Source organism: Pelodiscus sinensis, chromosome 2 (genome assembly GCF_049634645.1).
Source record: "Pelodiscus sinensis isolate JC-2024 chromosome 2, ASM4963464v1, whole genome shotgun sequence".
Lineage (NCBI taxonomy): Eukaryota > Metazoa > Chordata > Testudines > Trionychidae > Pelodiscus > Pelodiscus sinensis.
In genome coordinates, this window is record NC_134712.1 from 46,438,872 (window position 1) to 46,464,695 (window position 25,824).

The 25,824-nt window shown below is 42.1% G+C and overlaps 1 protein-coding gene across 11 annotated transcripts in view; it reads right to left on the minus strand.

Annotated features, from left to right (window-relative positions):
- Window positions 1-11,771: 11,771 nt before the first annotated feature.
- Window positions 11,772-25,824, minus strand: part of RALYL (RALY RNA binding protein like) — a 566,823-nt gene continuing 552,770 nt past the window's right edge. For 4 of the 11 annotated variants that reach the window (XM_006112993.4, XM_006112994.4, XM_006112990.4 and 1 more), the window contains one exon: window positions 11,775-12,946. In XM_006112993.4, coding sequence (XP_006113055.1) covers window positions 12,929-12,946 — 18 coding nt within the window. In that variant the 3' untranslated portion in view covers window positions 11,775-12,928. Of the gene's footprint in view, window positions 12,947-25,824 lie in introns of all 11 variants that reach the window. The other 7 variants (XM_075920455.1, XM_075920456.1, XM_075920459.1 and 4 more) reach the window with 5 other exon arrangements.

Consider the following 25,824-nt stretch of genomic DNA (forward strand, 5'->3'; position numbering starts at 1 on the left):
AATGTGCAGCTAGAGTGACAGCTATATGATTTTTATCTCTTTAATGTTAAGAACAGAATGGTAGATTTTATTGTAATATGTTGTTGCATAACTGTTGGTTAAAAAAATTCCATATTTTCTTTCAGACATACTGTTATGTGTGTTTTATGTAGTCATGGTAGTCTAACTATTCTGGAAGTCAAATTTTTTATTGATTAAACCATCTGACTCCATCTCCTGAAGTGGGAGGGAGCATAACTGTTAGAAGTTGGTTTTCAGTGAATATTTGTTTTCACAAGTTCAAAATTCTGTTTTTGCAAACACTCCCCAAATAGTGTATTTGTTTAAAACTCACTCTTTTGGTGCCAGTTTAACCCGTTTATGAGAGGAAGCAAGTCACTTACGCAGGCCCTCTGACAAGGATGAGTGGTACAGCAAAGGGGGCAGTTGCTCTAGGGCCCACTATTCTAAAAAGGCCTAGTGCTCCGGTCACCATTGCTGTTGCCCTCCCAGCCCAGCCTCTTCTGCCTGAGTCCCTGCCCCTTTTGGGAGCAAAGAGCCCCCCTTACCTTGCCCAGAGGCCCAGTGAGGCTGTCGGCTCTACTGCTGGTACATTGCTGTATAAAACAGTAGTGTAAACAGTGAGGGTATGTCTAGACTGCATCCCTCTGTCGGCAGAGAGATGCAGATTAGGCAGGTCAACATTGCAAATGGGGCAGGGATTGAAATATCCTGTGCCTAATTTGCATAAAAATGGCCATCGCGTTTTGCCAACTCAGCACTTTGTCGGCAAAAAGCGGCAGTCTAGAGGGGGATCTGTCAAGAAAGAAAGCCTTTTTCGACAGATCCCTTATGCGTCCTGCAAGGAGGTTTACAGGATCTGTCGAAAAAGGCTTTCTTTCTTGACAGATCCCCCTCTAGACTGCCGCTTTTTGCCGACAAAGTGCTGGTCATAGAGGGGACACTTATGTGCTGATGCAGGGACATCTACTATCTCCCTTTTCTCAGGACCCTAAAGAGAACCACTCTGCCAAACTGAAAAAGGGGATTGATATTGATTGGGCTGTGAGTAATCTCTTATTGAAAGGGGGGGAACATAGGAACAGAAAAATATAAGAATGGCCGTACTGGGTCAGACCAAAGGTCCATCTAGCCCAGTATCCTGTCTGCCGATAGTGGCCAGCACCATGTGTCCCGGAGGGGGTGGACTGAAGACAATGATCAAGCGATTTGTCTCCTGCCATCCCTCTCCAGCCTCTGACAAACAGAGGCCAGGGACACCATTCCTACCCCTGGCTAATAGCCTTTTATGGACCTAACCTCCATGAATCTATCTAGAGTCTTTTTAACCTCTGTTATAGTTGAACAAAGTTGAACAACTAACAACTAAGGGTATGTCTACACTACCCCGCTAGTTCGAACTAGCGGGGAAATATAGGCATACCGCACTTGCAAATGAAGCCCGGGATTTGAATTTCCCGGGCTTCATTTGCATAAGCGGGGAGCCGCCATTTTTAAAACCCCGCTGGTTTGAACCCCGTGCAGCGCGGCTACACGGGGCACGAACTAGGTAGTTCGAACTAGGCTTCCTAGTTCGAACTACTGTTACTCCTCATGAAATGAGGGACAAAATAAAGGACACGTGTGTTCAAAAATAGAAACTCTCTTTATTGAACAAAACTCGGGGAGACTGGGAAAAGGAGGTGGGAGAGGGGAAGAGAGAGGGTGGGAAAGGGGAGGGCAACTAAAATGATCAGGGGTTTGGAACAGGTCCCATATGAAGAGAGGCTAAAGAGACTGGGACTTTTCAGCTTAGAAAAGAGGAGACTGAGGGGGGATATGATAGAGGTCTATAAAAGCATGAGTGGTGTGGAAAGGGTGCATAAAGAAAAGTTCTTCATTAGTTCCCATAATAGAAGGACTAGAGGACACCAAATGAAATGAATGGGTAGCAGGCTTCAAACTAATAAGAGAAAGTTCTTCTTCACAAAGCAAATAGTCAACCTGTGGAACTCCTTGCTGCAGGAGGCTGTAAAGGCTAGAACTATAACAGAATTTAAAGAGAAGTGAGATAAAGTCATGGAGGTTGGGTCCATGGAGTGCTATTAGCCAGGGGGTAGAAATGGTGTCCCTGCCCAAGGTTTGTGGAAGGCTGGAGAGGGATGGCACGAGACAAGTGGCTTGGTCATTGTTTCGGTCCATCCCCTCCAGAGTACCTAGTGTTGGCCGCTGTTGGCAGACAGGCTATTGGGCTAGATGGACCTTTGGTCTGACCCAGTACGGCCATTCTAAGCTCAGGGCTCAGAGTCGGGGATCTCACTGGACCACCTTGATTTTCATGCAAACCTGATCCTGGGTGGCCAGGCTGGCAGCTATCCTGCCCTAGACGGCCACTTTCCTGTGCCTACTGCGGACGTCGTGGATGAGGTCCACAATCTCCGCACTAGACCAGGTGGGTACCCGCCTCTTGCGGACCAGGGCAGGCTCCCGGGAGCTGCCAGCCTGGTCCTGGGAAGAGGCGGAGGGCTGGGTGGCAGCGGGTAGCTGGTTTGTGCCATGTCAGGTGCAGGGTCTGCTGGTTGGGTGCTGGCAGGCTTGCAACTGGCACGGGAACCGTAGCCAGACCATGCCCCTTTAAGGGCTCTGGGGCCAGGAGGGGGGCAGACGAGTTTCCCTGGTGGTGCCCAGAGTGGCCATCAGGGAAAGTTGGGGATGGCTAGCCTCCCACTAGTTCGAATTAAGTGGCTACATAGCCCTTAATTCGAACTGCTTAATTCGAACTAGGCATTAGTCCTCATAGAATGAGGTTTGTATGTGTAGCGCTTATCAAAGTTAATTCGAACTAACGTCTGTTAGTTTGAATTAACTTTGTAGTGTAGACATACCCCCTGATATTTGTGCCTAAGATTAAGACAACAGAAACATAGTAGACTGATGTGCACAGAAATTATCTTTGCATACAGCAATGGCAATTGCTGGCTAATGTAGAAAATATTTAGAATTAAATATTATGGCCAAAATCTCTACACATCCACTCATTTTGAGCTCTGTGATTCTGATAGTTAGGGCCTGATTTTCAAAGATGCTGAGTACTCAACCAGTTTAATTGGAGCTGTGCATGCTCAACACCTCTGAAAATCAAGCTCTAGCTGTCATTAACTGAGCATCTAAAATGGAGACATCAGAACTGATGGACACTTTTCAAAATGTTGAGCAAAGTACTCAGAGAAACTTCAAAAGTATTGGATGGGTAAGGAGTACAGTTCCTATACATCCCATTAAATGTGGGCTCTTCGGCTACGTCAACACTGGCATGATTTTCTGGAAATGCTTTTAACAGAAAAGTTTTCCGTTAAAAGCATTTTCGGAAAAGCGCGTCTAGATTGGCAGGACGCTTTTTCGCAAAAGCACTTTTTGCGGAAAAGCGTCTGTGGCCAATCTAGACGCGCTTTTCTGCAAAAAAGCCCTGATCGCCATTTTCACGATCGGGGCTTTTTTGCGGAAAACAAATCTCTGCTGTCTACACTGGCCCTTTTGCACAAAAGTTTTTTCGGAAAAAGACTTTTGCCCGAACGGGAACAGCATAGTATTTCCGCAAAAGCACTGACAATCTTACATGAGATCATCAGTGCTTTTGCGGAAATTCAAGCGGCTAGTGTAAACAGCTGGCAAGATTTTCCGCAAAAGCAGATGATTTTGCGGAAAAACTTGCCAGTCTAGACACAGCCTTCTTGTTTTTCAGGTTGACACAAGTTCAGCAACTTGCTTTGGGTCACTCAGTCACAAGCATGATCACAACATATACTGAGTTGCATATCCACTACTTCTTCAGCTATACTGTAAAAAAGGCATCCCCTTAGCATCCTCTTCCATTGCCCCTCTCTTTCTCAGCCATTTAAATTTCTGTGGTTCAGAATCCCCTACAACCTCTGTGGTTCAGTACCACCTGAGTTGGTGGCCACAATATTCTTTCAGAAACCTTTGCCAGCAAAAATCCTTCTTCCTGGGAATCTCTGCAGGGGTAAAGTCTTTCTGCCTTCCTCCATAACCTCATGGTTAGGTGTCACAACTATAATGACAAGTATCAGAGGGGTAGCCGTATTAGTCTGAATCTGCTTAAACAATGAGAAGTCCTGTGGCACTTTGTAAACTATGAGATTTATTGGCGCATAAGCTTTCATGGGCAAAGAATTCAGTATATCATTTCTTTGTCTTACCTTGGCTGGGGCAGAGCAATTGGTAACTAATCTCTCCCGTAACAGTGACTTCTCATAGTGAAAGCGGGAAGCTTTTTGTGTGGTTTCTTCCCCCAAACCTTCCTCAACCCACAGCAACTTTGTCTTTTGATTGAATAGAGGAGCCTTACCCCACCCTACACTCCAAGGGTACTGGGTCTGGTCCTTAAAGAAACGGCAATATTTTCCTCAAGACTGGCTTTCCCCAGGACTATTTCTGCTCTACTCACATCTGCCCCTATTGTCCCCTCAGGGTCTTTGTGGAGTTGGAGCTACTTAGAATGGGGTAATCTCCTTCCCTACAGCCCTCTTTTTCCTTAAAGGGCCAATATATCCCATGTGCTTATAAAAAGAAATATGGAACCAGCTATTTTTCTCTGAATGTATAAGTGGGTAAGAAATCACTATAGCCCCCATGGAATACCTCAGTGAAAATCATTCAGCTTTATTGAAACTAACAAATTAGCAGCACCAAAATCCACAAATGTTTATTTTCTGATGCTCTCGGTGATTTTTTAAGCATTTCCTCCAGGGGGTTTCATATCAATTTTCCAGAACTGCTTAGTATGAAGGCAAGGATCAGCAGCATTAAATATATTGCTGCAGGCACTCTGCTTTTTTCTGTTTCCCTGTCTCCATGGAACTCATATACACATGGGGAAGAAATGCTCAGAATTGCACTATTTAGTCCAGGGTCAGTCCTTGCTGGTTTTACTTTGTTTGTGAAACCCTTTCCTGTCATTGACCCTGGGGCAGACTGGCTGAGACATAGATAAAAAGCCCTGAGATAAATGTAGGGCAAAGCAGGCGCACATTCCCAAAGCTGAAGACAGTTGACTTTCACTTACTCACAGGAAGTAAGACAGCACCCTCCTCAATGAAGGAAGAGAACAGAATCAAATACTGCATAGCGCTGGTAGCTATAGTGCCTGTGTGTATGAGAATTACATTGCTTAGCTTCACCTATGGGCACATCCCATAGAATTTAGCAGGGATGAAACCAATGAGGTTCAATAAAAACAGTCAGAAATGATTTTGGAACAGCATAGAATTTAAGAAAGATTGAAATCCTTTCAATAATTGTTGAGCTACCTCATAGAATTTTACAGCCAAGATTAATGCTTTTATGACATTCTGTAGAAGAGCTCAGGAGGGTTATTATTTTCTGTCAACTGTTATAGCACATTTCTACAAAGACCAGGGATCCAAAATGTTTTTTTCCATTGAAGTCAAAGGACATTGGCTCAGGCCCAAAATGTTTCTTTTCCTAAGAACGTCACAAAAGATTGGACTTTAAGGCCTGGCCATTATTTTTAAAATGAGGATCTCAATTTTTTGTTATTAAATGTTAATTATAGAAAAATCCAGTCATTTCATCATCTTAAAACATCTTATTGTTGATGTTTGTTCTTGTTTTTAGCAAATGATAAAACACAGCACTATTTCACAAAACTATAAGGTGTTTCCCTTTAAGAAATAAAATATATTAGTTGTGTCTGTAAATGTTTTTTTCTCTAAGCTTACAATTTACCAGCAGAAATTACAAAACTGAATTATTGCATAAATAAAAGAAAATATGTATTTACAGACAAGTAGAAACTATGCTACGGCATTTTAAGGAAAGCTGTCATTACACAAGTGTACATGGGCAAAACACTGAACACTTTTAATTTTAGTTACCTTTCAATAGTGCCTATTCAAATGAGCATTGCTTACAAGGCTGGAGCTATCTACATAGTTTTAGTACAATGATTATTTTTTCAGAACTAAGTAATATTCTATGACTCTAAACAGGCTCCTTCCCCCGCCCCCTGAAGCAATGGTAAAACAAGAATTTATAGTACTAAAAATAGTTCCTTCTGGATCAAACGGTAAATTTTCCATTTTTTCAACAGCACAAGTTGAAAAAGTAACATGATGGAACAGCAAACAACTCACGTTTAAGACAATCAAGGAGCAGCAGGATGGAATAGATGAAACAATGGTTTCTTAAACAGAGGGTGAAAACCTATGTAGAAAATGTTTTATATTATTTTAATATGCTATTCCAGAATTTTACTATATAATTTAGAAATGTGCATTTGTCTGTCTGCCCATCTGTCCATCTGTGAATCCATTTGTTCAAGAATTCCTCCTAAATGGGAAGAGATAGGACTACCAAATGTGGTATGCAGCTTCTTTTAATCATAAAAAGTTGGATTTGATTGTGCAAGGTAAGGATTTGATTGTGCCAGGACAATGGGACATGTATTTAATTTGATTGTTTTTATAAAATGGGAAGGGAGAGGTCTGGCAGGAGGGACAGTTATATTGTAATGACCACAGGGGGCAGCAAGGAGCTAGAAGGGGACCCGGACAGTTATAACACCATTGGGCCAGGAAGGGGCAGGGGTGGAGAAAGGGACAGCTGTCTACTATATATTTCAGAGAATTTGTCTCTGTATGTGTGTCTGTCTGTCTGTCCCCCAGATGGGGAGAGGGAGGAGATATGCACCCCTCTGCTGGCTGTGCTTGCTGTAGCAGCCATGGACAGGTGCTTCTCACCTGGCCCCAAGCTGCTGAGGAGAGTGAGAGCCGGGGATGTCCTCTCTTCTCAGGGCAGCCTGCATACTGAACGCCCCTCATCATAAGCTCCACCCCAGAGCAATGATTTAAATGAAGAAAAAACAAAACTTATTTGAGTTAAGGACCTGAGCAATGCCAGGTAAATAAGCTGAGCAACCTGAATATTCAATAGCCAAATTGATTTTTCCTAACAGTGTTATACAACAGAAGTAGGTACCTGAAATGGTCACTGGGTGTTACTGTGGCTCTAGAGAATTACAGCCACAAATGTCCCTTTTTAATAGCTATCATGTAATTTAAAATGTTTTAAATGATCATTTCGGACACTTGGTTCCTTACTAGGGTAAAGTGATGCTTATGCTGAATGCTATGGATCTCATTCTACTTTACACTGAGGTTCCTGTGCATCTGACAATATAAAGGTTCCGTAAAATGTTTGTAATTTATATTTACACTGCCAAAGTGGTGTAAAAGGGGCACTAGCATAAATGAGAATCAGGTTCTAAACACTTAGGGTATGTCAACACTGTGATTCCGTTTCGGGATACTTCTGATATCCCGAAATAGCTATTCCACTTCTTTTAAACAAGCCCATTATTTCGAAATAGCTTTTGAAAAAACAGGATCAGTATTCTGACATCTCTGTAACCCTCATCCCACAAGGATTAAGGGACATTTCAGAATAGCGGTTTATTTTGAAACACACTCGAAATAAGCTATGCCATTAGCATAGCTCAAAGTGGTAGCTTATTTTGAGCTACGGGTGGAATGTCGATGCACCCTTAAGGTATGCATACACTAGCCCCCTAGTTCGAACTAGGGAGGCTAATTTAGGCATTCGAAGTTGCAAATGAAGCCCGGGATTTAAATATCCCGGGCTTCATTTGCATCTTCCCGTGGAACGAGGTGTACCGGTAGTTCGAATTAGAGATCCTAATTCGAACTAGCTACTCCGTGCCGCATGTAGCTGCGGGCACGGAGTTTGGACTAAGGGGAATTTTAAAATGGCTACGCCCGGGAAGATGCAAATGAAGCCCGGGATATTTAAATCCCGGGCTTCATTTGCAACTTCGAATGCCTACATTAGCCTCCCTAGTTCAAACTAGGGGGCTAGTGTAGACATACCCTTACTGCTTTCTCTGTGCTGCAAAGAATATGTAACCCCAAAAAGCTAGTAATCAAGTGTGTGTGACAATGGCAAGCAACTCTATACTGAATGTGTGACAGGCAACATAGAACCAACTCCTAGTTAAAGCTCCCTTCTGTGTTCTGAATCTAATGTGTCATTAAGAAATTTATATTATACAGTACGGCAAAGCCATAGCTTTCAAATCGAATAGTATCAATAGGCCCCATCTTAGCTGTTGTTATGCCAGAAAAAAATACTTTCAGGAATAAGCTCATGGTGTAGAATAGTATTGTTGACTGTTGAGATTGTACTCATTCTTGTAACCACCAAATATGGATGATACATTAATGTAAAAACTTTATATTAGTATTACACAGTGGTGCAATACTTTACAGTTCATAGTATCCATTTAACTGTGGCTTAGTCGGCACTGAGCTTGATCAGGGATTGCTTATTCAGACCACCAGCAATATAGAATCATGAAATTATTTTAACTACTAGCACAGTAACCATAACTGACCTATTAAGAGGACCTTCTCCATGATTTCAAAAAGATATCAGTTCAAATCTCATAAGCCTTTAATAACTCCTGAGGTAAAAGTTCCACTGAATTGATAGGATTTGGATTGACTATTTATTTTTAAGTGTAAATCAAATAGGAACCATGAGAATGCTGAACATTGGTATTAATTTTTGTGGCTACAAACTATGCATATGATGGAATATTTCCAGTTTTTAGTAAGTTTATAGAACAACAAAAAGAACAATTATATCTTGAAAATTCTTCCCTGGTATTTCAGTGATTACCAGACTATTTGGTATTATTGGGGCTGACATTACTGATCATAATACTTTGTTTTAGTTTGCTGTGATTGTAAAACAAAATGAGCCACAGTGTTAATCTTTTATGTTGAGCAATAGTCACTCATAGCATTGTTCTCATTCAAGTAAATAAGCAAAAGTCTGCCTTCAGTGAAACTGGTATAATTCCACTAACTTCAGTTGAATGATTCCCAATTTATATCACTGTAACTGACAGCCAAAATATCTTTTCTTCATTTTCCGATTGACTTAATTTCCCTATACATTCAAGTGGAACCTGGTGCACATGTAGTGCCGACAAGCAGAATAGAACCTGGGATCTCTGGAGTTTAGTGCATGAGCATCTAAAGCTTGCAAAATCTTGCTAGCTCTCAGCTAAGGCTGTAGAGCAGGCATGTCAAGCTTGAAGCCTACTGCGGGCCGCAAAACGAAAACTGATAGATTTCAGGGCCACCTAGGATTCCCAGATGGTTTGTTGAGCAAACAAATTGTAGGTGCCAGGCAGACGGAACCAATACAGGACACCTGGCTTTTAGGTATATTTTATAAAATTACAATAATTTGATGTATAAAATTGACATTTGCTCATATTAAATAATTTTTAAATTAATTTTACATAATTTTGAATTTAAATATAAATTTAAGGTGCTTTTAAATTTTGTATATGGTACATAACTTGTTTTGTTGAAATAAAAACAAGTATAGACCATAGTTAATCAAATAGAACAGGTTACTATGAAAATTTCAGATACTTTGTCAGTTTGAGATTTTGCATAAAGATATAATTATTCATGCAATTGCAAAAAAAATTGACATTTATTGATATAAAATTAATATACATTTTGGCTACGTCTACACTGGCCCCTTTTTCGGAAGGGGCATGCTAATTTTGAAAGTGGGAATAGGGAAATCCCTTGAAAGTAGGAATAAGAGATCCTCCGGAATAGGGCTTTATTCCAGAGCATTGGGCCAGTCTAGACGCTTTTTTTCCGGCTTTTCCCCAAGCCGGAAAAAAAGCGGCGGACATGTTTATTTAAATCCGCGGGGGATATTTAAATCTCCCGCGGATTTCCCTATTCCCACTTTCAAAATTAGCATGCCCCTTCCGAAAAAGGGGCCAGTGTAGACGTAGCCTTTGTGATTTTTATTTGGGAATAAATAAATAAAAAACAAAATATTAACAAAATAACCCCTTCCACTCCCCCAGAGCCAGCCCCTCCAACCTAATGCCTCCCCTTCCAGAGCCAGGCACTCCTAGCCCCCCACAACCTAACGCCTCTCCCCTGCCCCAGAGCCAGGCACTCTCAGCTCCCCTCAACCTAATGCCTCCTTCCTCCTCCAGAGCCAGCCCCCCTCAACCTAATGCCTCCCTCCTCCTCCAGAGCCAGCCCCCCCCAACCTAATGCCTCCTCCATCCCCCACAGCCAGGCTCTCCCAGCCCCCCTCCCAAATTAATACCTGGGTTCTGGAGTCGACGTTGATGCCTGAGGCGCTAGGGCGGCTTGAACACAGCGACCAGCTGTGAGCGCCTTCTGAAGCACCCAGCGCAGAGCACCCAGCCAATCATGAGTCTGCGCAAAGTGGCCTGCCCAGCTGTGAGTGCCTGCTGGAAAGCATAGAACAGAGCGCCCAGCTGGCCATGAGCATGGGCACAGAGCAGCCCAGCAGGCCGAGAGTAGGCATTTGGCCATGTGCTCCGCGCGGCCAGTGGGCTGCACTTCATTATTTTATAAAAATGTTCTGGCAGGCCACAAAAAGTTTCGATCGGGATGCATGTGGCCCTCCAATCACCAGTTTGACATGCCTGTTGTAGAGCAAACTCATTCTTTCTCTCTTTGTTAAGTGATCTCGATACTACTAGATGGGATAATACACCCACCCAGTAGGTGTGTGGGTTACATATACTCTCCTTCACATACTTTTAAAGGGCATTATTCTCCATTATACTTGTTCTTGAGTAGAACAAGAAGCCAGTATAGACACAATCTTTGGGTCTTCTCCCATTTTTTCATAGTAAGGTCTTCATCATTTATGTTCTGCTTCTCTATCACATGCAGCCAATATTATCAGGTCTAGTCCAGAGCTCATTGCACTATAACAGAAAACTTTTCATTGACTTCAGTATGCTTTGGATCAGGTCCCATAGGCTACGTCTAGACTGCAAGCCTCTTTTGAAAGAAGCTTTTTCGTACGATACTTTAGAAACAGCCTCTTTCTAAAAAGAGAGTCTAGACTACAACCAGTACTTTCGAAAAAGCAAGCCGCTTTTTGAAAGAAAGCACCTAAGCAGTCTGGATGCTATCTTTTGAAAAAGCACAGTTTGCATTACATAGCGCCTTTTTTGAAAGAGCGCTTTTGAAAAAAGGCGTTATTCCTCGTAAAATGAGGTTTTCTGCAGTCAAAAAAAACCTGCCGCGTTCTTTTGATTTACTTTCAAAAGAATGCAGTAGCAGTCTAGACGCAGGAGAAGCTATTTTCGAAAAAAGGCCACTTTTTTTGAAACCCACTCCCTGTAGTCAAGACATATCCTGGGTGTGCCTGGGTGCTCTCTTTTGAAAAAGTGGCTTGCTTTTTTGAAAGTACTGATTGTAGTCTACATTTCTATCATGATTGTAGTCTAGATACTCTTTTTCAAAAGAGGCTTGCAGCTAGATGTAGCTCCACAGAGAAAGGTTGAAGGAACAGGACACAAATTTGTCTTTAGAAATGCTGTCCATTTTGTTCAATGAAACATCAAGTACTGTAAGACAAGTGTGGCAATGCAAGTCACATCTCTCTAGTTCAGTAGATGGAAACTTACTGCATCATAGCTCCAGTTACTTGGATGAGATCTCTCTCTCGGCAACATAGTCTAAATGTTGCTACCTCTCAGTTATCCAGCCAATAAGACTTTCCTTTTTAACTCTAGGTATGCTTTTTGACTCAGCTGGAAGTCATGTCTCTTACTTGCATAACATGTTTTCTGAATATACTCATACTAAGATGTGGACATCTCTTGAATGTCATCTGAACTGGTTCTCTGGAACCATGAAGAGGCCTTTCATCAGAACTGAGAACAAGTCAGCACTTTCTTTCAAGAAGAATAAGTCACATCAGCGGTTTATATAGCTTAAGTGTATTAAACATACTTGAGTATCACATAAGAGAAATAATGAATCCATTTTGTTTGAAAAGAAGCATGATTTATTAAGAAATTATATACTGAATTCCCCTACAGCTTCTGTGAGAATGGGTTATGCCAACTTCAAGCATGTGGAGAGTGCTTGAGAGGTTGAGGAATGGAAAGAGCCTGTTGACTGAAAGTGAAACAAAACATTTGGTAATCTAATGTCATGTTTCAAATATTGGAAATATATAAAACATTCACCTGTCTGGAATACAATTTGGATAGGACATTCACTGATATGTAAACTTTTCCATAAGGTAACAACAAACTGCTTTGAGAGAGTAACGGATACAGATGAAATAACCGTGCTAATCTGTGGCATCACAGAGAGTGCTTGTTTGAAAAAAGGGATTAACAAGTGAGTTTAATTGACAGTTTATCAATTGATCCAATAGTTGACATATTTGCACTTTTTAGCAATTACAGTGAAATAGTGCATGAACAGAGCAATTACTTTGCCTTTCAATATTATCCCTACTAGTAAACATAATTATTTTAAACTATCAATATAATGAAAATTAATGAAAAATACCATACAACATGATTGATCATAAGTCTTTGATCATAACATGAACATGTTTGAATTAAACTGTAAACATAGAAATGCAATATCAAGTGACTTTAAATATGATAAACAGTAAAACATGCTAATCATAAAAATAGCTTTTACAAATATACATTTGTATACAGTGTCTCTCTCGCCTGTTAAATACGTCCTTCGTATTGTTATCATACAGTACCTTGGCCTTTAACACATCAAAATTAAAAACAAATAATACCAATAATTAGCCAGAGGAAAACACATTTACAATCTAAACCATAAAAATCTGACAGTTGTACAGCTTAGAACATATAAGAAATGAAATTTCTAAGGTTTGAACAATAATGTCCATTTTAATAAGTAAAGTGAGTTTTCATACAAATTGAATCAAAGGTGTTGCTAGCCAGTAAGAAACCGCAGTTCACATTTCTGTGGGGGAGTGGAAAGGGGAAGTCACAGTTTCTCTTCTCAGACTCCAGGGGGCTCACTCATCACTTGATCTGTAGAAACTGAAAAATGAAACATTTGCTTTAGTATGAAAACTTGGGCTTTGTTTCAGCAGCACATGGAAAAGACGCTAGGCTAAACTGTAGGGGAAAGGGAACAGGACCACTTTATTTGCATTACATAATCAGATCATACAGTGCAACCATCTGACTTTGACACTGAATTGATTAATTCTGTAGGCTAAAAGGAATGTCATGTAACTGCTACAATGGATAGCCAGTACCCTACATACTCCTATATTAGAAAGCTCTACCCAGAATTAACTGTGCTGACTTACATCACCACTCATTCACATCACCACCCACCGCTCCTTGGTGAAGTATACCACTCAGTAGTAGTTTATATTTGTAAAAACAGGGAATGGGAGAATGTATCCCAGCTACTTTGTGAGATAATGTAGAATGTGTTGACTTGCATAATTATATTTATTCTAAATACACTACATACATATACTCTATTCTCCTATCTTATTCCATGCCATTTGTGTTGATCGCAAGCTTTAACACAGGGGCTGGGGAGAAAAGGAGAGCTCCTGCTATCTGGTTCATGAGTCTTTTCCCAGTTGCTTTCTAATAGTTTTAATATTATTATTGTGTGCACCCACTAGGCCTGTCCTGTTTATTAATGATTAGTTTTATTTGTTTGAATTAAATACCATCACTCTTTGGCTTCTATTGTGGTTTTCAGCATCATTATTTTAGAGTGGGAAAGCAGTGGGATTTCTAAAGCACAAGACACTATAGTCCTGGTAAATACATCCACAGAAGGCCAGAGGAAGCATTTTATTGACTTCAAATGGGCATTGGATCATGCCCCATGGGAGCATCTAACCATTAGACAGCTCTAACACCCATTAAAAGAGCACAGCAAGTGCTTCCTTCTATAAGGGTTGGAGAAGAGAAGTCCATTCGTGTGCAGAAAATTTTCATCAAGACAAGAATTTTTCATTTTTGTTGAAATTTTTAACAGGATCTTTTGAGATTTCATTGCAAAACCAAAAATCCTAAAATATTTTTTTACAGTTTTTAGCAAAACTGAAAACTTCTGATCAAAAGTTGAAAAAATTCAGACAAAACCAGAATATATTTCAGCAAACTTTTTTGTTTACAGCAGAAAAGTTTCAGGCATAGGGATTTTCTGCTGAAAAATCTGAAATGTAAAAAATAGGTGATACCTGCAAACATTTATGTTGTATGGAAACCCTCCCCCCAACTTTTCTGCTGAAAAGATCAGATGGAATTTTTTTGACCTATCCTACTCTCAATGGCACTGGCCCAATCTTGTTAGAGGTGCATAGCACAACTATACATTTTCATTCCCTCCTTGCTCTCAAGAAGGAAGGTTCCCATGTCCCGCATCCTTGTACAATAGAACCTACCATCTGCTACTCTGTTTTAAGTTAAAATGATGTTTAAAATATTATTCTCCACATGCATGGAGAAGATTTTCTTATCTTCCTATTTTTAGCACTGTATCCCTAGACAGACTTAGCTACATGAAAAGGATTTTCAATCCTCCCCTTAAGTCAGAGAAAGGCCTAATGGTTGTTAAGTAGCTATTCATCTTCTGAAAGGAAAAAGCCTATGGTTCCACACTGTGCACCCCATTAGCTCCAGAGGCAATTCTAATTTTCTAGCCTCTTCTTCACTGTTGTATCGCTGCTACATTATGTATGCAGAAAAGACAATAATTATCCAAGGAAGAAGAGAGACAGATTTTCAAATTATTTATTGAAGCTTTTTCCTTGCCATAAACCTTCCAGGCATTTACCTGTCGCTAGTACTAAAAAGCTTCATTAGGTTACTATTATGAAGCATTGCTGCTAACCATCTGGATCCAAATTGTGAATGTTGCTTTGCTGTCATTTAGAAACAATGGTAAAAATTTACCAGTCCCACAAGCAAAAAAATCTTGTTTTCTTTCAGTACATGGGCTTGTTATTTGTCTGTTGTTCTTAAAGGCTGAGAAGGAAGGTTAAAATGTTAGATTTTCAAGCTTCTATTTTCTCCAGAATGACAGTCACCCTAGGCTATGATTAATCTAGTGCAATATAATACTAATTTTATTCTACTTCTTTCTGCTGAATAGCGTGTAATTTATCTACTGGTTTTATAGTAGCTCTGATGATATTAAAAACACACATGATGATTAATGTTTTTTTAATCTTTTTATTTCCTTCCCGTTATGTATAAAAAAAATCCCGACACAACAAAGAGGAAAATGAATTACATTCAAGCAAGCAATATGGCGTTCATTTGGTGTGGTTATAAAGAAACATATCACCCCAAAAAGCAAGGTTCGAATATATTACGTTAAAAATTAGATAATCTAACTGAACATATAGCAGCTGCAGTGATAAATAATATCAAACAGACAGTAAATACTGCCCTGATTGTAATAGCATCTCTTGGAAAAATACAGAGCTGTTACAGCTTATTTATTCATTCATTTCCCACCTGAAATAATTTGCATTTGATATTTTCTTCCTATATTGTTGACTTCTTGAGCATGACTGCAGGAACTCTAGTCAGTCATGTACTGCATATCTTAGTTTTCCAGAACTATTGTTGCTCCTACAATTCCAATATGAGCCCTCTAGCTTTTGACCATGTGCAGGTCAATACCAAACCATAGCCAACTAATTTAAACTTTACATTGCTACAGTATCATGTACAGATTTGGAAGACCTAAATTAAATGCTGGGATAACGTAAGAGCTGATTTCTATGGCAGTATTCACTAGCCACAACCTATACTCAACTAAAAACTTTGCAGTTATCTGCTCTATATCTGTGGCTATCCGAATCTGCACATGCGGGTATCCACCATTCATTCTGTGGATATTGGAGTGTATGTGCCTACTACAAAAAGGCTCTACTAACCTGCCATGCTGCTGCCTCCATTGATTTTAGAATGCTGAGCAGCTGAGTTGCAGTGCCCATTACGCGCCGTGCCCAGCCTCTTCAGTCTCTGTTCCCCGTCAGACCCTGCTCCCCTCTCACGTCTGTTCCCCGTCAGACCCTGCCTCCCATCTCCTCCTGCACATACCCCCCCATCACTAGTCCTTAGGACTTTTAAAAGTGTGTGTGGCTGGGACAGGGTTGCTTGTTCTGCTCTGCCCTACCAGGCGCTCCTAATGAGGATCAGGACAAGCACCCCTGTCCCAGTCGTGCTCCTCAGCAAATGTCTCAATCCCCACACTCCTGTAAGTGCTGAGGAGTGGGGAGAGCGGGACAAGCTCCTCGGTAGGAGCACCTAGCAGGCAAAGCAGGGTAGGCAACCACCCATGCCCTGACCATGCTCCTCAGCAGGATAAAGGTGTGGTAGTGCAGGTCTCAGGCCATAAACCCCTATTATGTCTCTGGCTTCCTTGTCCCCTCCCCACAATCTCCTACCCCGGGGGAATTCAAATGGCAGCTTCCCTATGTGCAGGTCGTGGCACCTGCGGTGTATTATGCATCCCAATACAAGACAGAGTCTGAGACAGTCAACTTTAGCCCTTGCATTATGGCACTTGCCCTGTGCAACTGCAAAGACAAAATTAGAGGACGAGCCTTTACGTAGGCATAGTTAATGATGCTTCCCGTTACTAGTGCACAGCAGAAGGATACGTGTGGAGAAACACAACACATTTGCTATGACTCCGCTGCCATGTCCACTGCCTCACCCCCCTGGCATCTACATTTTAGGCAATTCACTTTGCATGCTGCACTCTGCATCATGCATCCTAAGGTTTGTACCATAAACTTTGCCCTCTGGTCTGTACCATGCACCCCATTTATTCACATTCAGCTCATACCACGAGGCAAAAGACCACTTTTTAAATGCATCAGCATGAACTGACATCCTGCATCTCTCTCTTGTCAATTGCCACTAGAAAACTTTCTAAACAGTATGTATTTGAAAAGCCAGTGGTCAATGGAGAATGAAATTGAAAAGAAATTAAGTGCTGGTGCATACAGTTTGAAGGGAAATGAGAAAGGCAAATCACCAATTTGGAATACATTCAGATTTTTTATTGATGAAAAGAGAGATACTGTGACCAGAGATATTGCATGTGTCAAATGCAAAAATGTCTGTACTTATAGTTAACCATAAAAACTGGGACTTCAAATTCACTGAAACACAAATGTAGACCAGAATCAGGATACAGTTTGTTGAAGAGATATTCACCAAGAAATGTGACACTGTCACACAAGACACGAAGACAACTGTAACTCATGCATTATTGAAATTTATCACACAAGACATAAGGCCTTTTGAGGTAGTTGGGATGAGAGATTCCTTGCATGTTTGGGTGCCAAAATGTGATGAAGTGGATGGACGTGTACTAATGACACTTTCCACAACATTAGCCCAGTATGCTGCACTTGTGGCAGAAGAAAAAAGAAATCAAATCTCCACAGAACTGAAAAAGATGTTTGGGCACAGTAGCTGGAGGGATTACCCTTGATCTGTGGATAGATGATTACAGAAGGGTTGCCCTCAAGTCCTATGTGCAAATAAGCTGCTCAGCACACATTATAAATAGTATTCTTCAGCACACTACCAAACCAGGAAGCTAGAAAGAAGAGCAGGGCTGGCCTTACCATGAGGAGAACTGAGGCAGCTGCCTCAGGTGCCAGACTGTGTGTAGGGGGCACCACTAGGACTCAGAGTATAGAAAATTGTGTCTGTTGCTTGTGCATATGTATTCTCTCTGCTCTAGATGCACAGAGATGGTGGAGTGCTGTGCTGGAGGAAGGAGGGTACAAGAGACATAACAGGAGGCAGGAGAAAAGGTGGCATGGGGGCATTATTTGAGCTCCCCACCTCAGGTGCCAAAATGTTGTGGGCTGGCCCTGAAGAAGAGTGTGACGGACCCGGCGGGGCTCCCCCCCCGACCGGGGAAACAGCAGCCGCGGGCGGTGGCAGCGGGGCTGGCTCTACACCGCCGGAGCCCGGATGCAGGGCAGCGCGGGTGTGCGCAGGCCGAGGGAAGCGGGGGCGGGCTTGGACCGCGGGGCAGTGTTCAGCATCCACCCTGGCATCCAGAGGTACCAAGCCTCTGGGCCCCCGCACCACCAAGGACAGCGTCAGTGGCTGGCGGGCCATGTTGGGATGGACCCGGCGCCTCCGACAGGGTGAGTGACTTGGAACGCACCCAGCCGAGGGAACCGGTGGGCGGGGAGTGGAAGGAGCCCGGGGTGGGGCCTTTCTGGTGCCTGTGGGCAGACGAGTTTAGGGCGCCGGCCCCGTCTGCCGTGGAGAGCAGCCTATAGGTGCCACACTCCACTTAGGGCCCCGACTGGGACCCGGAGGAGAGGGTGGGCCTGGGTCCCCCACTCTCCACACAACCCAACCCCGAATCAATCCCCAGGAACCCCAAAACCCACGCGACGAGGGCATTGTGAGGACAGGGTCACAACCCAGCCCGACGGACGCCCGCCCCTTGAGGGGCGAGACAAGGGGCCGGGACCCCAAGGCCCATGGTTGGGCCAGGCCCCTCTCAGCCCATTGGGAAGGGGGAGCGACGTGGTGGCAGGTCCGCTGAACCCCCCCTGCCGCCTAGGGCAGAGGGGTGATGGCACCCAGCCTTCGCACCATGAACAGACCCTGATAGGGACTCACTGGGCAGACATAAGGCGGAGGGTTCGCAGAGCCTCCTCTACTCCCCGAGGAGGGGGGGTAGGGGAGCAGTGCTCGCACCCTAAACCCCGCTACAAAGAGGCAGTAGCTGAAGTGATCAATGCATGCAGAAATCTAATTACCTACTTCAGGAGATCTGGACTTCAAAGCAGACTGCAAAAGTCTCTGAAAAGAGACGTGGAAACATTATGGAACAGCGAACTAATGTTTACGACAATCAAGGAGCAGGTGTGTAGAATATATGAAATTTTGACAGAAAAGAGAGATACTCTGCTCACTGGTAGCATTGACCACCATATACTGAGCATCTTATTAGAGTTCCTACAGCCCTTCAAGGAGGCATCAGATGCACTGGAACAGTTATCACAGTCCACTCTCTATTTGGTGCCCATTTGGTATGAAAGGCTGGAAAAGCATTTCCATTCTTCTTAACTGATGTGGATCATCTAAGTCAACTCAAATCCAAAGTTTTGCAATATGTCATGGAAAAGTTTGAAATCAAGCCTATGCATAGAGCAGTGGTTTTATTGCACTCACAAATGAAGGGAATGAAAGATGAGAGACAAGGAGTTATTCAAGAAACCAAGAAGCTTGTCTCATTGCAAGAAAAAAATAACTCTAATTCTACACAGACATCATCATCACCATCAAAGGACACACAATGGTCAGATACAGTTTGAGGATTTACTCCCCCATCGACTTCCCTTACTTTCTTGTCCGGGGTAGAGTAATAGGGTCAATGAGAGAGAAATCTGCAGTCAGTCTTGTGGGTCTTAACTATGTTCACTAAACTGACCACCAGTGGATCAAATCACAGAGTATCAATCTGGGCTGTGACAGCGATGAAGTGTCAAAGTGTATCACCCGGAAGCTGACAAAGAATGAAGATGTGCAATGTTGGAGACCCTTTCACACTCCAGTTGCATGGTTTATGCATTCCAGCCCTGCTCCCAGGGTGCCCTCTGAGAGAGTTTTTTCAGTCTCTGGTTGCACAATTAATGAGACTCATACTTCACTTAAACCAGAAACTGTGGATGATTTAATGTAGACTCAAGTTCAGCAATTAAGAACAGGCGAGGTAGAAACTAGCCCTGCAGTGCTTAATTTGTACTGAAAAAGTTAAGGGCTCTCTCAAAACCTAGCACAATAGCACTTGGGGGGCAGACAAAGAGTGCCTTCACCCCTAGACAAGCCCTGTGCTCCCCCCTGTGCACCCTTGCACCACCCTCCCCTCTTAGTGGGGAAACTGACCTCCTGAAGTCACACAGAGGGGAAGTGTCTGCTGTCATTGTTCCTGGTCCCCCCCCCCCCCACAATTCCCATAGGACCACAAGCCCCCTAGGAGGATAACCCATGAAGTGAAAAGTGCCAGTGGGGGGTGTTCAGTCAGGCAAGCCCCTATAATACTAGCTGGGCAACTGGCTCGAGAGCACCTTCTTTGGTTCACTCCCCACTGCCTCCCACCCCTACACCTCTCATCCCTACAACCACCCCAGTGGGGAAACTGATCGGAAGTCTCATGGTCTGGATTGAAGTGCTTGCTGTCAATGCTCATGGTCCCCTCCTCCCTTACAGCCCTCCTAGGAGGATAACTTGTGAAGATGAGTTGCCAGACAGCCACATTTCAACTGAAGCAGCAGCATGCCCTGGGAAAAATTATCAGTAGCTTGGCAGCCAGCTGGAGAACACCTGCCCCTTCTCTTGTGCCTCCCCCCTGCAGCCTCCTCCTGCACCCCTCACCCCTGCCTATGCTCCCCCGCCTGCAGCAGCAAACTGACAGCCATGGAGCGAACTGTCGTCTTCTGTCCTTGCTCCAGGCTCCCCACACAAGCACCCTAGAAGCCCAGAGATGAGGTGCCCTGGGACTCCCACAGGCAGAAGAAATTCCGGAATATTGTGGGTGGAGTTACCAAACTCCCTGCCCAACTCTATTTGGAACTGTAGTAATCTTCTCTGTGGTTCTGTAACAAAGCATGAGTTGTGGCCATTTTGTACTGCTTCACACCCCTCCCCTGATTCCCCCAGGCTCCTTTTTGGTTAGATTTTCTGCTGATGGAGGCCTTGAGTCATACTTGCATCCCTGTGACCAAATCCTGCACTCCGTCTGCACTTACTGTACTGTGTCTAAGAGGTGTGGGGGGACGGAGAATCCACTGGAGGGAGACCAGTCAGCATGACCTCCTAAGGTGCCAACTTTGTAGGACAAATTTCTGGAGATTTCATCATTTGACAATGTTTAAAGAATAATCTTTAATTCTTGGAGACTTCAGAACAATCCTGCGACATGCCCACTTCCCTCTGGTGGGGCTCCCACAGGCCTGAGGGGAAGTCAGACTGCCGAAGCTGCACTCGCTTTTCTGTGCCCATCCTTCAACCTTAAACCATTAGATGTAAGCTTTGCTACAAATGCATAATCACTGAGCATATGCCTTTGTTGGGAAAATTTTTGCACATTGACGAGTTGCACAGGTTGACCATGCTTTGGATGAAGTACCTCCTTTTGTTTGTTTGTTGCCCAGTCACCTTACTTGTGGGATCCCACTGTAATTCTCTGCAGTCTGTTTTGGACATAATTATCTTGAGCAATTTTATATAATCTGAAAACTTAGCCACCTCACCATTTACTCCTTTTTCCAGATCACTTAGGAATATGTTGAAAAGCACTGGTCCCAGTTCTGATCCTTTGGCGATGTCACCATTTACCATACACTCCATTCCAACAATGTGGCCATTCCTGTCAAGTGGGCATTCCATATTCTTTATGGAAATATGGCTTATGAATATGACATAACTGGAACATTCGTTAAACAAGATAATTCATTACACATATCATTGGAAAGGTTATGAGCTGCTAAATGTATGTATCCTATTTGTAAGTGTGCATGCTTCCTGTTTTTGGAATTAGAAATATGAAGTATAAATCTGTATTACTAATGTAGTCATGCTAAGTGAGGATGCGTAGTAGTACTCACGGAACTTAAGGGCCCAGTACTCAGAACACTGATCTGTGAATACACTTGTTTTTCCTGGAAGCTGGGGAGGAGGGACTATGGTTTGTCCTACCAAGACATGTCGCTGATGCCGGACTCATTCTGGATGCCGTACTTTTACACAGAAAATGAGCAAACTTTAAACCCAACACAAAGGATTCCTGCTTTTTGCAAAACCTATATAAAGGTGGGAAGCCAAACAATAAGGATTACTACCAGTTGTCAGGACACCCTGGCTGCATCTATACTGGTATGATTTTGTGCAAATACTTTTAACGGAAAAGTTTTTTCGTTAAAAGTATTTGTGCAAGAGAGTGTCTACACTGGCATGTGCTTTTGCACAAAAGATGTGCTTTTGCACAAAAGCATCCATGCCAGTGTAGATGCTCTCTTGCGCAAGAAAGCTCCGATGGCCATAGTCATCGGGCTTTCTTGCGCAAGAAATTAACATTGCCTGTCTACACTGGCCACTTGCGCAAGAGGGCTTATCCCTGAGTGGGAACATCAGAGTATTTGCGCAAGAAGCACTAATTTCGTACATTAGAACGTCAGTGTTCTTGCTCAAATACTCGCGGCCAGTGTAGACAGGTGGCAAGATTTTGCGCAAAAGCGGCCTCTCTTGCGCGAAATCTTGCCAATGTAGACACAGCCCCCGACAATAAATCTTTGGCAATACACAGGAGTATTCAGGCCTGCATTTCATTATGATGTCCAAATAGTTAGGTTTGAGTCACCTGATTCTCTGTGTTCGACTACACTAATTATGGGCTAGATCTTTGGCTTGTATAAATTGACACACCTCTATTGACTTCAGAGCTTCTACACTAACTGAGGATCTGGCCCCAACTAGAAAACATGGGTTTGTGGTTTACTACTTGTGATATATCAATATCATATATATAAATTGCTACATTTTTCTATTTTTTTAATTCAGATTCTTTTTCTTGAGAAGACTGAAGCCAAGAAGCGGGAGACACAGTAGTTCATCTGGCACAGACCAAAATCAGTGCAGTATGGGCTCAATTCTGCCATGGGTTAAGCACCCTTAGCACCATTGAAACAAGAAGTGGAAAATGCTTAGCACATCAGGTCCAGCATCTATGGAGCAGTAACTGTCCAAATGCCCCTGTGTTTCTTGAACCCCACCTATAAACAGATATTGTGCTAAATGCTAAGAGATGCTGTGACTTACACTGAAGGCAATCATAATTCCATTTAATCAAGTCTCAGGATCTAGCCCATTCTAGCACTGTGAAATGGAAACCAGTGTTTTTATTGGCATTCCAGTCAACTCGCTTTTAAGCATGAGCCCTGATAATACTCATGGTGCAGAAGAGATGCTTTTGGGATTCTGAGTGCTGTCAAAAATCTGTAAAAGAAAACTGTAGCTATTTTAACCTCTACTTGATATGTGGAGTGGGGATTCCCCAGTGTGAACCGGTAATCCAATTAGCATTAACGCTAAAGGCAAGAAATTCTGTCCTACCAGTGGCAGGGGAACAAGACTGAATTAAGGATTTAAACTTGAAAGTATTGCTGAAAATTCTACTGTAAGGCCCCTCAACATGTCTCAGCTTTTAATTTTATTTTTTAATGTTTGACTAATGTTTGGTTTAGGAAAGTGAAAAAACTGAGAGAACTTGTTTTAATTAAGGAAATATCTGTCAAACTTGTCCAATTTTGTTCAAAAGTTTGGGAAGGAATCAGAGAGGGGAAAAATGTAACTAGCAGTAGACATTGTAGGTAATGTAAACAGCAAAGCAAAACCAAATTATTAGGGCCCTGCAGGGATACAAAATTTGTATCCCCAACTGCACCTGTGTCTGCAAAAATGAGCCACAGATATCTACATTGATATCTGAAGGTGTGGATACCACAAATTTGCAGGGTTCCATATCTATAAGAGTGAGCTACTGCTATCTGCATTCACATCCGCGGATGCAGATACCCATGGATATAAAGTGGCTATCTATGGATTTGCAGGCTCTACACATGATAAGAGAAGGAAAGGGATGTTAATTGGAAAGAAAGTTGAAAGAGGATGGAATGAAGTTACAGAGTCCAAGATTAGGTGCAGGGGAAGGGAGAAGGATGAACGGGGATGAAGAAATATGGGATAGTAACAGTAATGAGCCATAGAAAGGAATTGCAAATGGTGCTTATATGGTCTTGAATGAGGGCACTCAAAAAAAAAAAAAAGAGGGACAGAGATGAACAGCTGCTTGCTCCCTCCCCCTGGAACAATTATTTACACTGGGTTTATTAATACGCAAAAGTGACTTTATTAAATATAAAAAGTAGGATTTAAGTGGTTGTAAGTAATAGCACACTGCACAAAGTAAGTTACTAAGCAAAATAAAACACAACATGTCAGCAAAGCTTAGTACACTAAGGCTATGTCTAGAGTACGCTCTATCTTTGGAAAGAAGATCTTTCGAAAGTGAAAGTAGTCTGGACACGGTTTTTCAGAAAAAAAGCCCTTTTTTCCGAAAAAAACCCCGCTCTTTCTTAAAAAATGAGGTTTACATGTTTTTTTCAGAAAAGTGTCTTTTCCCCTAAAAACTATGTCTGGACTACTTTCACTTTAAAAAACAGAACATAGTTTAGACATACCCTAAGAAACTGGTCACATAGAATATCTTCCCCTCAGTTATTCTGATAAGCTTCTTTCATAGACTGGACAGCCTTTTACTCTGGGCTTGAGCCTTTCTTCTGTTCAGTCTTGTTGAGTGATAAGCAGGAGTATCCTGACAACTGGCAACTGCTTCTATTGTTTGGCTACTCACCTTTATACAGATTTTGGGAAAAGTGGAAATCCTTTGTGTTCAGTTTAAACTTTTCTCACTTTCAGTGGAAAAGTACAAAGTCCAAGATGAGTCCTAGCATCAGGTGACCTAAACACATATCCTTGTGGGGATTCGCAGCCCTTCCTAAAGACTGACCACACACATTTACAGATCATTGACTTTATCAGCAAGCCATCATATTTTTGATATACCCTCCATTGCCCTCACTTAGCATGTCTGTATTAGTAAAATGGGTTACCATATACAGGAATAGCACATGCACACAAATAGAATATTAATATTCAGCAGTTAACATTTCAAATGATACCTTACAAGAAGCATTTTGCATAAAACATCTTCCAGTTATGCATATTTATATTCATAAGCATATTTCCATAAAGCATATGGATAGCCTCATGACACAAGGCTTACCAGAACATTTGGAAATGAGAATAGAAGCAAGACATAATTTTAATTTTATGTTTTAAATAGCTTCCTTTAGGCACTTCCCTCATTAACACATGACAGTGCATAATAGCATTTATCAATTTTCTTCTATGAGATTTTCAAGATTTTGTTTTAAATGCTATGCTGGATTAAGGATTGTATTGTGCTATATACGTGTAGAATCACCCAATATTTGAGTATATTCTTTCTTCTTCAAACACAAGTCTTCCAGGAACTGACCCATCTTTCCCTCATAACTAATAATTTCCACAGATAACTTTCTGGCCAGAAAGAGGCATTCTATCTCTGGAGGCAAAATAGCTCAGAAGGGCACTAGGATAATATTTCTGCTCCTGCAGTCTCAGTGCTGGAGTTATTTTTTATATACCTGTCCACCTTTATATTCAGGTGGGGAGGAACATTCACAGATGGGCAAAGAAAAAAATTCAAAAACATCTTGGGATCTGATCCAAAGCCTAATGAAGTCAACTGAAATATAATGATGTAAATCAAGAATAACTCCACTGAAATCAAAGAAGTTACACCAGTGTCTTAGTCAAGCAGAAGATTGACTAAAGATATGAAACTCCAAGATGTTAATTATGGGGGCACTGTCTGAGTTCAAATTAGCAGGTCTTCACTAGGCCCACTATATTGAACCCCGGAAGATCGACTGTGGCTGTGCTGCTCTTCTGTGTAGTGTAGACATGGCTTTAGTGACTACAGAATTGGGTCTATTTAAAGTAATTTTATCCTAATATAAGAAAATTATTTAAAAGTTTGTTACCTTCCCAAGTTAAAGTTACAAACACAGAACCTATTTTTGACTACCTGGCAGGCTAACAAACAGCACATGGGGATAACCGAGCTATCCTTCTCAATTACATTCCACAGAAGAAGAACAAAAGGGCTAGGCACAAGTTATTTAGACAATTTCTGAAAAAACATTAACAGCATTCTGAAACAGCATAGCAGTAATCAGAAATGCTTTAACTTATCACATATATTTTCAAAATGTCATCCATGTTAA